Raw genomic sequence first — 12907 nt, forward strand, 5'->3', positions numbered from 1 at the left:
CCCTTTCCTTGCTCCCCATAGTCACTCTCACTCTCTACAATTAGCAGAGACAAAGAAATCCTCAAGGGCCCAACAGAATATTAAGCTTGTGACAGAATACTAATAACAGTATTGGAAATCAGACGTGGAAATTAGGCTCCCAAGCCTAAGTGCTGTAGATCTTGGACAAGGCATCGCCCTTAATGTTTAATAAGTTGCGAATATACAAGCATATGAAGGGGATACACTAATTCAATGCTATTCATTTCACATACAGTATAACAGTATGTTATAGTTGTTTTTCCAACCATCACTTTATATATGTAGTTTGTAGTTTGATTTACACACCAATATTTGTATATATATATGAGTGTACATCAATGTATTTATTAGAATCAATTAGAAAAGAGTCATGTATATCTAATGAAGACAGAATCCTATGAATTCCAATCTTGTATACAGCTTACTCAAACTTTTGCCTAAAGGGCAAAGAAAATACGATAAACTATGGATCAAAATAAGATGAGGCAAGCCTGGCATTATCTACAGGCATATCAACCTACAAAGGCCTGCTGGTCTGTTGTCTAAATGGAATCAAAGCACTTGAATATTATTTGCCCTTTTTTCTTACATCAGGATGTTAAGAGAAGGGACATTGTTACAGGAGGAATTAATTTGCTACATAAGTGGTGTAATTATTGCTCCCTTAGCCTTTGTACTTAATAATGTATGTATGGATAATGTACTGTATATACTCTGTGATTTACTCTGCATGTTCCCCGAAGTCACTTTACTTTACATGGAAATGTCAATGACCTTCAACACTCTCACAACTGAAATTAACATTCAGGCACATCAGTGGTGGAATATTGCTTCCCTAGCCTTCAAACTGCATGATAATGTGATGTATTGTATATCCTATATATGTGATTTACTCTGCATGTTCAAGGGAAAGTCACTTCACTTTAGCAGGAAAGGCCATTGACCCCAGAGGCAGCCAATCACAAAGAAAACTCATACTCTGACAACTGGAACTTCACGGATTATTTCTCTGGGCAATAACTGATGTGAAGAACTTTTCAGCACATATTTACTTCCTTCTGAAAGAGGAATCTAGTACAAAAGCAGGAGAGTGGCTTAAAGTACAGGTTAGCTGAAACTCTGACTTAGTTCTGTTCAGCATTTGACTGATGGCCCTCGCTGCCCTCATCCATTACTCTGTCACTGGTTTGAAATTGCCTTTCAAACATTCTGGCACTCGTGGAAAAATGAGCACTCGCTGTTTTTTCTCTCTCAATAGATGGAAGAGGGGACGGCAACAGGTGAATCTGTCAGATGGTGTGGGACCACTCAAGGTCTCCACTGTGATTGAAACGGCACCATGAGCATACACTGGGCAAAGAAATTAGGGAGGGCAACACGCAATGAAAGAAAACACAATCATATGGCTCACCTAACATGCTGAGCTCCCATAATGACAGCCCCTATGGCCTAGATATGCAACATGTTCAGGGTCACAGGGTCACTAAAAAACATCCAGCCCATCTTAAATACATCCATGTGGGACAAACGTGATGAACAAAACTCAGACGGGACGTTTTTCTGAATCTGTATACTGCTTTTACTTTATACTGCTTGTAATATCAGATATATCTATATATATATATAGCGAGAGAGAGAAAGAGAGAGAGAGAGAGATAGGGAGAGATAGATACAGTATATATGTCTTTTGGCCATCTGGACAGGCTCTCCTGCCTCTTGTCCTTCACTCTGTCCCTGTGTGTGGGCCCTGGTAGCATGACAGCTCATTCCTAGACAATATTAATGACACAGCTCTCCCTTTTCATGCTGACTATCATCACTCCAACCAACACTGGCCATCACTCCTTCACAGAATTACATCCTGGTGCACAAGACATAAAATAGGGTAATGGGCTGAAAATTAGTCAATTACACTTCCATAATTGACCATGGAGACCCCTGTTCACCGGCACAAACCTTAAGGAGTGTGTGTGTTTACGTTTGTGTGCTCAGCCCTCTTAATTAGGAAGGGATGGAGCCAAGAGGATGAAATCCAATTTACTGAATGCCAGCAATCATCAACAATTGACCGGCAGGGAGCAGACCTGGGAGCACTTTGTAAAGTCGGAGAGCTGAGATGCTTTTGAGACTCTGAAACTGCATGAAAGAAAGATGGAGATAAACAACTGAGAAACAACAATGTGACTGATAAAAATGATTGGCACAGTAAAAGACAGCGAAATGGAGGAACTGAAAAACAGAGGAAAGGGGAAAGGCAGACAGATGTGACAGGAGGTGGGACCCTATGCCAGCATTAATTGGATAGGAGGCAGAGAGGACAGATACACTCTGGACTGACCAATGACAGATTCACACTTAAATTCACCTTTACAGATGATTTGTTTCTATTTCACCTCGGTTAGTTGCAAGTCTTTGGAGGGAAACTGAAGCACCTGGTGGAGGAAATGACATCATTTACAAAGTGGCAAAATTTGGAGCTGGATTGGAAAAATTTGAGTCCAGGTGAACTAAAAATAAAACATGCAGCCCAGAATTGGCGCTTCGTCACTTTAACAAGCTACAGAAAAGATTAAGCACATCTCAGTGACTTGTTTTCCGACAGCACTGGCAACTGACTATCTAAAAATAAAATGTGAGTTGTCACAATGTGTCAGCCCCCGCTCCTCCTACAGCTTATGGAAAAGAAAGTTCTGCACAAAGTCCTTGGCAAATATGAGGGGGAAAAAAATCACCCCACAGTTTGTCAAACGCGGCATTACACATTCAAAGGTGGAGGTAATGACGAACAGGTAGCTGCAGTTTTCAAACCATCATGTTGACTTTTGACACACTGGCTGCCTGGCCTTAAGGCATACAAGCATACAAACTCTGATACCAACTTTAACACACATACACTCACACACACACACAGTAATACTATGACAAAGTAAAAATAGAAAATGGAAGTGAAAAGTGACTCTGAACAATGACTCACCTCGACATTGGACCAACTGGCACTAGACCCCAGCACATTAAAGCAGCAGTCTGTCAGGTTGTGTGTGGAGAAGGAGTAATCGTGGAGAAGATGTGAATGACTCCATCCCCCCGTTCATACCTATTGTACTGACCCAACAACTCCTCCCATCAAAGAACATGTGACATGAACGGCACGGTAGTGATTCCGCTTGTGGTAAATTGTGGCATTTTTTGGGCTCAAAGGTTTTTCCCATATCAGATTCCATCAGTAGGAGGCACTACAGAGATGTGTTAGTATCAGGACATCATTTCAGCAAATGAAGTGTTTAAAAAGTCATATAATAAAGCAATCTCTTATCCCCACAGTGCCACCAGGGGGCTCTTCATGCATCAATAATGGCCCACATACCACAGTTTGAAAACCACTGGTGTAACAGCCAACACCTTCAACTGTGTTCTATCATTGTATTATTAGTATTACTTTTGATTAGGTTAAATAAATTGCTGGTTGTTTTCAAACTATAGCTATGAATATTTCAGACTGCATCACAACAGCACAGTGGGCATAAAATAATTACGCCATATCTGTTAGGGTTTTGTTGCATTGGCATCTGTTGGAATATCTTATTAGCTGCAGTCATGTAGAGTAAACAGTCCTCCTTATTTACTGCAATTTGCGTGTCAACAATAATGAGATGTCATGAGAGATGGTAGAATGGTTGAAGGCTTGGATAAATGGAAGAGAAGGATGAGACAAAGGTGAAAACAGCTGAGGTCTGATCTTGTCAGAGAACAAAGAGAGTGAGATGGGCCGGAGGGTGGAGAGGTGAACGATGATGAGGATAAAGTTAGGCCAGATTAGCCTATTTTGTGCTCACATGGACAGAGCAAATGGAGCGAGGACGATATGCAAATTGAAGACTAATTGGCCTGTCAGGATACTGAAACTCTGTCAAACTGCAGTCAGACAGACAGAGAGATGGAGAATGCAGAGAATTATTGGATTAGTTTCAGCTGCAATTCACTGCACATTTCATTAAGTCGTTTGAGCTTGCATCAAGGCCATGGGTCATTGCTCCCTCCTTGAGCCCAGGTTCTTTCAGCTGTGGTTTCAGAAAAGCAGAGGCATCACCTCTCATCATCTACCTTTATGTATACGTCTCCTTCAGCCGGACGGAGATGTTGTCAAAAACACACAACTCACTGTAGAATTCTCTGTAGCTTCACAATAATTATTTTATAAATGTATGTAAAGCAAAGGAATAATCTTACTGGAGAAACAGTTTGACAAAGTAAAATCTGAAATAAAATAAATATGACCATGAACTCCTGTGTACTGTAGTTCTTCATAATTGAAACGGCATGTTTTACTGTTTTTACTCTTGCTCTTTGTGTTTGTTACTGTTGCTGGTGGTGTTAATATGTAAATCAAATCATTTCTTATAACCAAAGCTCTACTTTATGTAAGTGGTGAGATGAAAGAAGCTTGCATTATTTATCACACACACTTCAATAGATTTCAATTGATTAAAAGCAGGCATGCAAACAAATGTATGTTCATGTATATGGATAAAGAGAGAAATAGAGGAAAGAGAAACAAGCACGCAGAGCCAAATGCTGTATATATGTAAAACAAAGAGCACTATCAAAAGATGTATATGAAGTTGTCAGACCCTCCGTAATGAAAAGCTTTTTTTTGTCTGTTTCATGAAGGAAGCTACTGCAGATAGTTCATCATACACAGACACAAATAAACACAAACAGCCTTAGTCCATCTGCTGTAGGAGAAATGTGCGAAAACTCAACAAATTAGGGAAATAGAAAGCAAATGTGAAATTGAAAAATGGCCACATGGTGTCGATTAATGAGAGACACAAGCAGGATAGAACAGATATAGAATATGTGATAGAAAAGGTGGTAATAGGGTAATAAGAGAAGGGACTGAGTTCTTCGGAAAAAATCATTCAGAGGCTAAGAGGTTGTTTGATGCCGTGAGCAACTTGACACTCTGTTGACAGAGCTGCAGTGGAGCAGCACGGGACATGTAATTACTTCAACCATCTCATATAGATCCAATTAGCTGGTGTGGAGACACAATGATCCCCATCAAATCAGAAATGGATCAGGTCTCAGTTTGTTTTCGTGCTCCGGAAAACTCAGAGCAACGCCTCTCCTGACTTTCATTCCACACTTTTAATGTCAGATGAAGGTTTCAATCAGACTATTCAATCAGATTATTGTGTTAAGTAGTAGACTGTTTTGCAAGATTCTTACTGGAGGAAATTACTATTTTCGCCGGCGTATGCAATGAGAACACACACACACAAGCACACACACAAGCAACAGCCCAAGACTGTGTGCTTTGAAGTGCAAACCGTTAACAGGGGAAGACTCCTATCATCTTAAAACATCTTCACCATTTATAAAGTCCACATGCTCAAAACACACACTCAGACAAACACACAAAGGCCAAGTGTGCGCAATGTGTTTGTGCAGACTGGGCCAACGGATCACAAACATGAATTTATACAGCTGATGGTCAGGACCCTAAAATAATAAAAATACAGAAAGTGCCTTCAGTTCCTCCAACATCAGACACTCTGAGTTTCTCTCAACCATACTGAGGCAATTTCTAACGACAATGATGTTTATTGTGTCTATGCAGCAAGAGTAATGATGAATACAAATAAAACCATAACATATTTCCCCCCCACCGGTCGACTCCACCACCCTACACACAGTCCATGTTGTCCAAATCTGCAGGTGAAATACAAAGTCAAGTGAAAGATAAATCCATAATATGAGACAAACACAGTATCAGCATTTTCTCAGGCATGAAAAATATGAATGAAGTGCAGAAGAGGGCGAAGAAGCAAAACAAAGAGAGGTGAGGACCAGAGAGAGGATTCAGGGGATAAATAAAATCAAGGGCGATGCCTCTCTCCTGCTGAGAAACAACCGACAACAAATGGTTGTGGAGACCGGATGTAAGCGCTGAATAAATGCAGCTTGAAAACAAAGCTGTTTAAAATATCTCTTTAGGCATTCCGTCCACGCGAAACCCCTAAAACGGGAGCTTTTACAAAATGCTCTCCAGAGAGGATGAATCATCATTTTAGTGTGGATGGGAAAGCCGGATATACCCTGACATTACACAACCCCACCACTCACACTGGCTGTCGCACAACGCTGGCCGACACACACAAAACAATAGTGGATGAGCGTGTCAAGCTGTTGTACTCTTTACTCTCCATTTTGATTGCTTGTTGGGAGTTAAATTTAGCATGGTGTGACAAGCAACAAAATGCTTTACAGTCACAGCTGCTGTGGTACAGATTGCGACGGGCTCAGTGGTGTTATCAGCCACACAGAGAGCAGCGATTTTGGACCAGGGGCCTCATTTGCAACCACAAAATGGGGCTTTAAACTTCTGTACGCCACTTTCTAGGCAAATGTTGGGGTTTCAAAAAAATCTGGAAACTCTGACCCACGCTTAGGTGCATTTCCAATTCTAAGGCGCACATCTATAATTTGTTTTCCTGTATATATGCTGATACTGATGCTAAAGGTGCTGTGAAATGACAAGGACATTTTCATCTCCTCAAAGATTTGAATCTCTGCTTTATTATTGATATTCGACAGATTGTCTCAGTTAAGTCCTGTAGTCACACCTGCTGGGTGAGCACAGAGCAGCTGAGATGCTTCTGTTGTTATGTGAAGAAAACACGTTTTCTCGTAAATCTAAAGAGATTAAGATCATCATCCAGCTCCACCACACGAATAAACAAGCAGCCACTCAAATCCATGTTTTTATACCATAATCATATCAAAAGGACTTTACCATATTAATCTGCAGCCATCTGTGTCTCCCTGTTAGGTGGGTTCAATGCCTCGCAAACAGGTTTCCCAAAGAATGGCTGCAAATCAAACAGGGGCAACAATGTGCTCCAACTCAACTCAACTTTCTTTCCATCTTTTATTTCTGATCCCACTGCTGAGGCCACTGAACTACCTCTTCTCCACCTTCACCTCTATAATTTACTGGCTTTCATGGAAATCGTCTCATAACTTTTTCAGTATTCCTGCCAACAAGCAAACAAACAAACCAACGTGGATGAAACCACAACACCCTTAGCAGAGGTAATGTTGTAAAATAAAACAAAATAAAATTGGTTTTGGAGAGACATCTGGCTTTAAGAGCACGAAGACCGTTTGATGTTCTGCATCTGTTTCATGCTGCAGTGCTGTCTCACTGTTCGAGCACCCGCTGAAGAGCAACACAAAGGCAAGGAGGACAGAGAGAAAAGGGGGGGGGGGGGAGAGAGAGAGAGAGAGAGAGAGAGAGAGAGAGAGAGAGAGAGAGAGAGAGAGAGAGAGAGAGACAGAGAGAGAGAGAGAGAGAGAGAGAGATATGTTCTACGTTTCCTCAGGCTAGAAAGATACATGCTTGGTTTGATGATCCATCACATCACTTCTGGTTCCGTTTTCCCCGTCTGTCCGCTGTGTCCCTCTCACACAGTAACACAACCATTTTTTAAAATCTCTTTCATCTCTCCTCCACCTGCCCTTTTTGTCTCTCTCTCTGTGTTTTGTCTCCTCTTTTCCCTCACTGCCTTTGAAGTGCAACACAACTTCAGCTTTGTCGGATCCACTGGTTTAATTAGCACTTTTATGCTTCTGAGCTCTAGGGAAGTTACAGCAGGTAGATATGGTATGATATTTGAAACTGATTATTGTTTTTATGTGTGTTGATGTTGAGCAGCAACACAGCTAAAGCCATAACCACAAGCTTCTGTTAATATGCAATACATTTTCCATTCTAGGTTCTTTCTTCTTGCATGTCTTTGGAGAGGAGGGAAACTAGAGCACCTGGTGGAAACCCAGGCAGAAGGGGCCCCGGCCAAAGCCAGGAGGACCTTCTTGCTGAGAGGCAACAATGCGAACCACCAAGCTAACGTATTGCCCAGGAAGAGAAGATTATAAGCCCATTAACATGACTTCCATCAATACTGCTATTGTCGGGCCTTGAACCTATGTTACAATTTGTTATAAGTTCTTTATTATTATACACAAACTAAAGCTTATAAATTGCAGCAATCTATTTCTTTGTGACCATGGCTCCTGATGACCCTCTCTCATTCCCAGTATGCATCTCCCTCTCTCTCTCTCTCTCTCTCTCTCTCTCTCAACGATCCATCCTCGCTTTCTCTCAACATCACCATTTACTTTTCTTCCGTTACACTGAGTTCTGCATCGGAAACAATGTACCACGCTGCGTTATTCTGGGACCATGATGAATGAGGAGAATGTGTGCCTGTTGACTGTGGCCTTGTGATAAAGAATAAGCAAATGGAACCGGCTGCCAGCCTCGCAGCCGCGGCGAGTCCGTCGCCATCATTCCTCCTGCTAATTTGATTGAGAATGCTCGATCAGCACATCCGCAACGACCCACACACCTTTGCTTCAAGGGAAGTGTTTGGAGGGGGGCAGAGGATAGAGGATGCCATCATGGCATGTAGTAATAACAATTCATCTCCAGGATGCCTGTCTCAGCGTATAATGTTGAAGTTAGGCCCACTGTGGCTCGTTTGTATCAAAATGAATTGTGACACCATAGGAGGGGGCAGGACAGAAATGAGAGACGGAAAGGAGAGGAGAATATAAAAAGGTGAAAGCGAGGGGGGTGAGAAGTGAGGAAGAGGAGGGGAGGATGTCTGAGGCATGAAGAGGAGGAACTTTAGTGATGGAGAGCCAAAGGATGAAAGAAGGAATAAAGGGGAGGGAAAAACAGGCAAAGTCCTTAACAACCCTGGCCTGTGTTACCACACTGCAATTAATGTGGAGCCAGAAGGACGACCCACTCCTTTCTGCACTGAAACAAAACCTGGATTGATGAGATTCTCTGTAATGCATAAGTCACTGCCTGAATATGGGTTTGCTAGGAGCAAAGTGGAGAGAGAGAGAAAGAGAGAGGAGGAGAAAGGATAGTTAGATGGCATTGGCTGGAGAGAAAAACAGCAGCAGAGACCGGGAAAGAACGGAGAGAACAGAGGACAGAGATTCCAGGAGATAAAGAATGTTAGAGCGGGAAGAAAGGAAAAGGGGTGTGTGTGTGTGTGTGTTTGTGCAAAACAGCAGTGGAGACAGAGACGGATTAGGACAGAGCTGCTGTTTTGATAGCCATTTTATCCAGAGTCTCCTTGGTACCTATTGTATGGCTTTCATTCATTAGACCACAAGCCATTAAAAACATTCAAAGAGAGAAATATCACCGGTCAGCAGCACAGCACAGCTTTGCCTCTCCTCCACGACCACACTTTATCAGGCTTGACCTTCGAAAGTCAACGAACAAGTGTTAAATCATGGACACAAACAATGACAACTACAGCGAACTTATAAGAGTTCATACATCCACCAAGGCCCAGGAGTCCTCGAATTATGGCTCCATCTCTCAATGATTGAATTTAACCGGTTATAGATTAGATTAAATGTAGAAAGTTGTGAGAACTGCCAGAAAATTGTATGAGGAGACACAAGAAAAACAAATATCCAAATGTTGGAAAGTGTATTTAGATGCAAATGGGCGTGGCTTACATGGAAGGATGCAGATAGACTAAGGAATTAATTTGATTCAGTGAGTTATGGGTAAGGTTATTGGCCAAAAACATCAAAGCGGTTATTCCAGCGCCTCCAGTGTGTAATGGGTTCTTGCCTGAAACGTGTCAAGGTCGTCCGTACTTGGTCATTATTTACAGAACGGCTGATGTGCAACATTGGAAAAATGCAAATATGGCTATGGCACTGGAACACAAACACCAAAAGACAAACAGAGGGAGAAAACTAGCTGAATATCCATTTGCCATGCTTGTCAACATTGCGATTAATAGCAGCCATTTCGCTGTAATGAGCTGTTAAGCGTTAGCTGCCAAAAAGCCTCTTCGTTTGTCTCTGAGTCTCAGAATACTTTGTCTAATAATAACAGCTCTCTCTGTCCTTCCCGTCTCTGTCAACCGGATCAACCTGCGTGAAGCTCAACATAATCAGCACATGTAGGCGAGTGTAATGACATTTGACACGTGTAATCTCTACTGGGTAACTTTTAATGGAAAGATTAACGCCTCAAACATCGCAGTAGCAATGAAAAGTTCAACAAAAGAATCAGAAGCGTTGTGGCGGAGATCTTACACTGTATTCTGTGTATTCAGTGTTTGTTCTGGTACTTTCAATAGTTGTAATGATAACATTTAACATATAATATAATGTAATGATTCAACTGCATTTCATTTGTAATGTGCTGCAGTGTTAGTAGAGCTGCTGTAGTTGTGGCTGTTTGCATATGTACACAAACAAAAGGCTTACCAAACAATATCTGTACATTTTCAGCTGTGTAAGAAGAGTCCCTTCATCCTCCTTTACAGAAACATTAATTCTAAACAGAGCAATTCCATGTAATAAGTAGGTGTGTATAAAGGAGATTTGAATGAGACAGAGCTGCACTTTAGTTAATCCATTCAAACACAGACATCCAATTAAGAATACAAACATAGGGTTTGTCTCCTACCTTTCTTCCTTACACCCCCTGATTTCTCATTTGAACTGGCAGAAGACTAAAATAATGGTGTTGGGGTGTTACTATTTATCCATCTTAAGCATTTTAGTAATGAGTACAGACTGAAAAAGGAAAACCATTTGTTTCGCACTTCCCTGGTTGTTAAGTGGAATTTGGTCTCCATGACAAACAGTGCCGGATCATCTATTTTCTATGGTGGTGTGATGTTGCCACAGTGCCTGGACAGAGGCCAAAAGCATTCTTTTCTAAGGCCATTTGTGTGTGTGAGAGAGAGAGAGACAGAGACAGTGTGTGTAGGAGGGGGTTTAGACTGTCCGTGTATATGTGTGTGTACATATTTCACGCATACGTTTGCATTTTTTTCTTACCAGCATAGGGGACAGGGGCGTCCTTGTCTAGAGCGACCAGAGGGGGATCCAGCAGCACTGTGTCCATGTTCTCTGTGATCACGCCATGGTAGGACGCCTCTATCCACGGCTTGTGCTTATTCACTGTGGTAAGGGAGGAAGAGGAGGAGAAGAAGGATTACACAAGGGAGACAGATGAGACAGTCTCAAACAAATCGTCTTGGCGTGAAATCGCGCTTTTTCTTTGTACTTTCAATGCACATCTATTAATTCTAAACAAACAGAAACAGACAGAATGAATGCGAGTAAACAGTTCTGTCTTTTCTTAAATTTCCACTTTGTGTAAATCGTCATATTGTCGTCATGGCCACGGTTTAGAGTTTCCCTGACTTTATACAGCGCTCTCCACAGCCACAAAGCCTTCAAACTGTTGTCTTCCAGTGTTGAATTGTGATCCTAATCCGTTAATCAGACTGTGATGTGTACATTTGGTGAACTCGCTCTTTATGTAACATGGTTCTGAGCTCTAATCTGTAATCTTTTTCACCGGACGTACTAACAGACTGAACCACATCCAATTCTCTATTTAAGCTCTGTATTTGACCTCCACCCCTCCCTCTCTCCCTCTCTCACCCTATTCAACAAATGTGATTGAGATAAGTCGAGATAAGTCGAGAAGATGAGTGTGAGATTAATGCTGTTCACCATCACAAGATTACCAACAGTGTAAATTAAACTTCCTCCCTCTTCCCCACAGCAGGACCTCACAAGTAGACAGAGACGGATATGCAAGCCACACAAACAACCGTACATGTACAGGCACATCCACAGCTCCACATCCCATATCCCCTGGTGTAAAAGTGCCGCCTTGCTGCAAAGAGCTGGGATGTTAACTTGACCTTTTAATTCACTGAAGGGGAACACTTGGTCTCATCCCAATGAGCAGATGACACATCCAACTGGCAGTAGCTTAAAAATGTTTCACACTGTTCCTAAAACCCTCCCCACAGCGTTTCATGTGTTCGGACAAATATCAGCAGCTTTGCCCTACTATTCCATTTTCTCCCCTCTTCATCACCATATTGAGCTGATAGAACAGGGTCAAAGTAAGTGAGCGGGGAGAGTGTTGGGGCCGAACAAAGGAAGTATTAGCTCTAAAGCTACAAAGCAGGAACCCTGCATGTAACAGTTTGGGTTAACATTATCAAATAAATCACTCATATCAATAACTGGGAGAATGATCTCTTCATCCCATGCATTCTCAGTGGTTTGGACTGATCCCAAAGACATAAAACACAGGAAAAATTGACTTTACACTAACAGTTGCCTTCTAATTCACAAGGGACCTACTGCTCCTCCAAGATGGAACTCCTGCCCTGCTGTGAGGAAGTACAGAGAGGATTACAGGGAGTGAAACAGAAGCACAAGGGAAGACATTATTCTCCCTAAGAGTTTCATCCGATGCTTGTTGAGGAGATAGAAAGCACTGCAGCACACAGCATGACTCTGCTCTGCTTAAGTGTGCAGCGGAGAGTGGAAGTCTATCTCCGACTGGTGTTCAGGTGTCTTTACTCCTAGGATTTTGCCCTTGTGACGCCTGAGAACCGATGGATTAAACCACACCGGCTTTCACAACCTGGGCTCGCAAAAATACTTTTCACGGTAAATTGTTGGTGAAGCTTTGCGCATAAGCTCGCCACTTTCCTTTGATTAAAGGTTTAGCCCCCAACAGTGGAGGAGGAAATTTTCTCTCAAAAGCAGATGTGAAATGAGCTCAAATGTCCTTGTAAAGAGACCATTTTAAGAGAGGGCACAGAAGTACATGCTCAGTGACTTTATTTCACAGATTCTTATTTCTGATGTGCATATACATGCCATGAATGCATATTGATGCAATGTTCAAATAGCATTTTCTATACTTGAAAATGTCTTCAATATGTCAGCCCACATCTACAGCACTGCGTTCACTCTTGGATGGCAGGTTCAATTACTTTCTCACAGCATTACATTTATT

The 12907-nt window shown here is 41.9% G+C and overlaps 1 protein-coding gene across 1 annotated transcript in view; it reads right to left on the reverse strand.

The window, feature by feature from the left end:
- Positions 1-11056, reverse strand: part of LOC143009998 (calsyntenin-2-like) — a gene marked incomplete at its 5' end in the record, with an annotated part of 55825 nt that extends 44769 nt beyond the window's left edge. The window contains 1 exon segment of the mRNA XM_076162106.1: positions 10915-11056. Within this exon segment, the coding sequence (XP_076018221.1) occupies positions 10915-11056 (142 nt within the window).
- Positions 11057-12907: the final 1851 nt, after the last annotated feature.

This window comes from Genypterus blacodes, unplaced genomic scaffold (assembly GCF_046128005.1).
Source record: "Genypterus blacodes isolate CSIRO-AG114 ecotype Tasmania unplaced genomic scaffold, CSIRO-AGI_Gbla_v1 ptg000120l_1, whole genome shotgun sequence".
Classification (NCBI taxonomy): domain Eukaryota; kingdom Metazoa; phylum Chordata; class Actinopteri; order Ophidiiformes; family Ophidiidae; genus Genypterus; species Genypterus blacodes.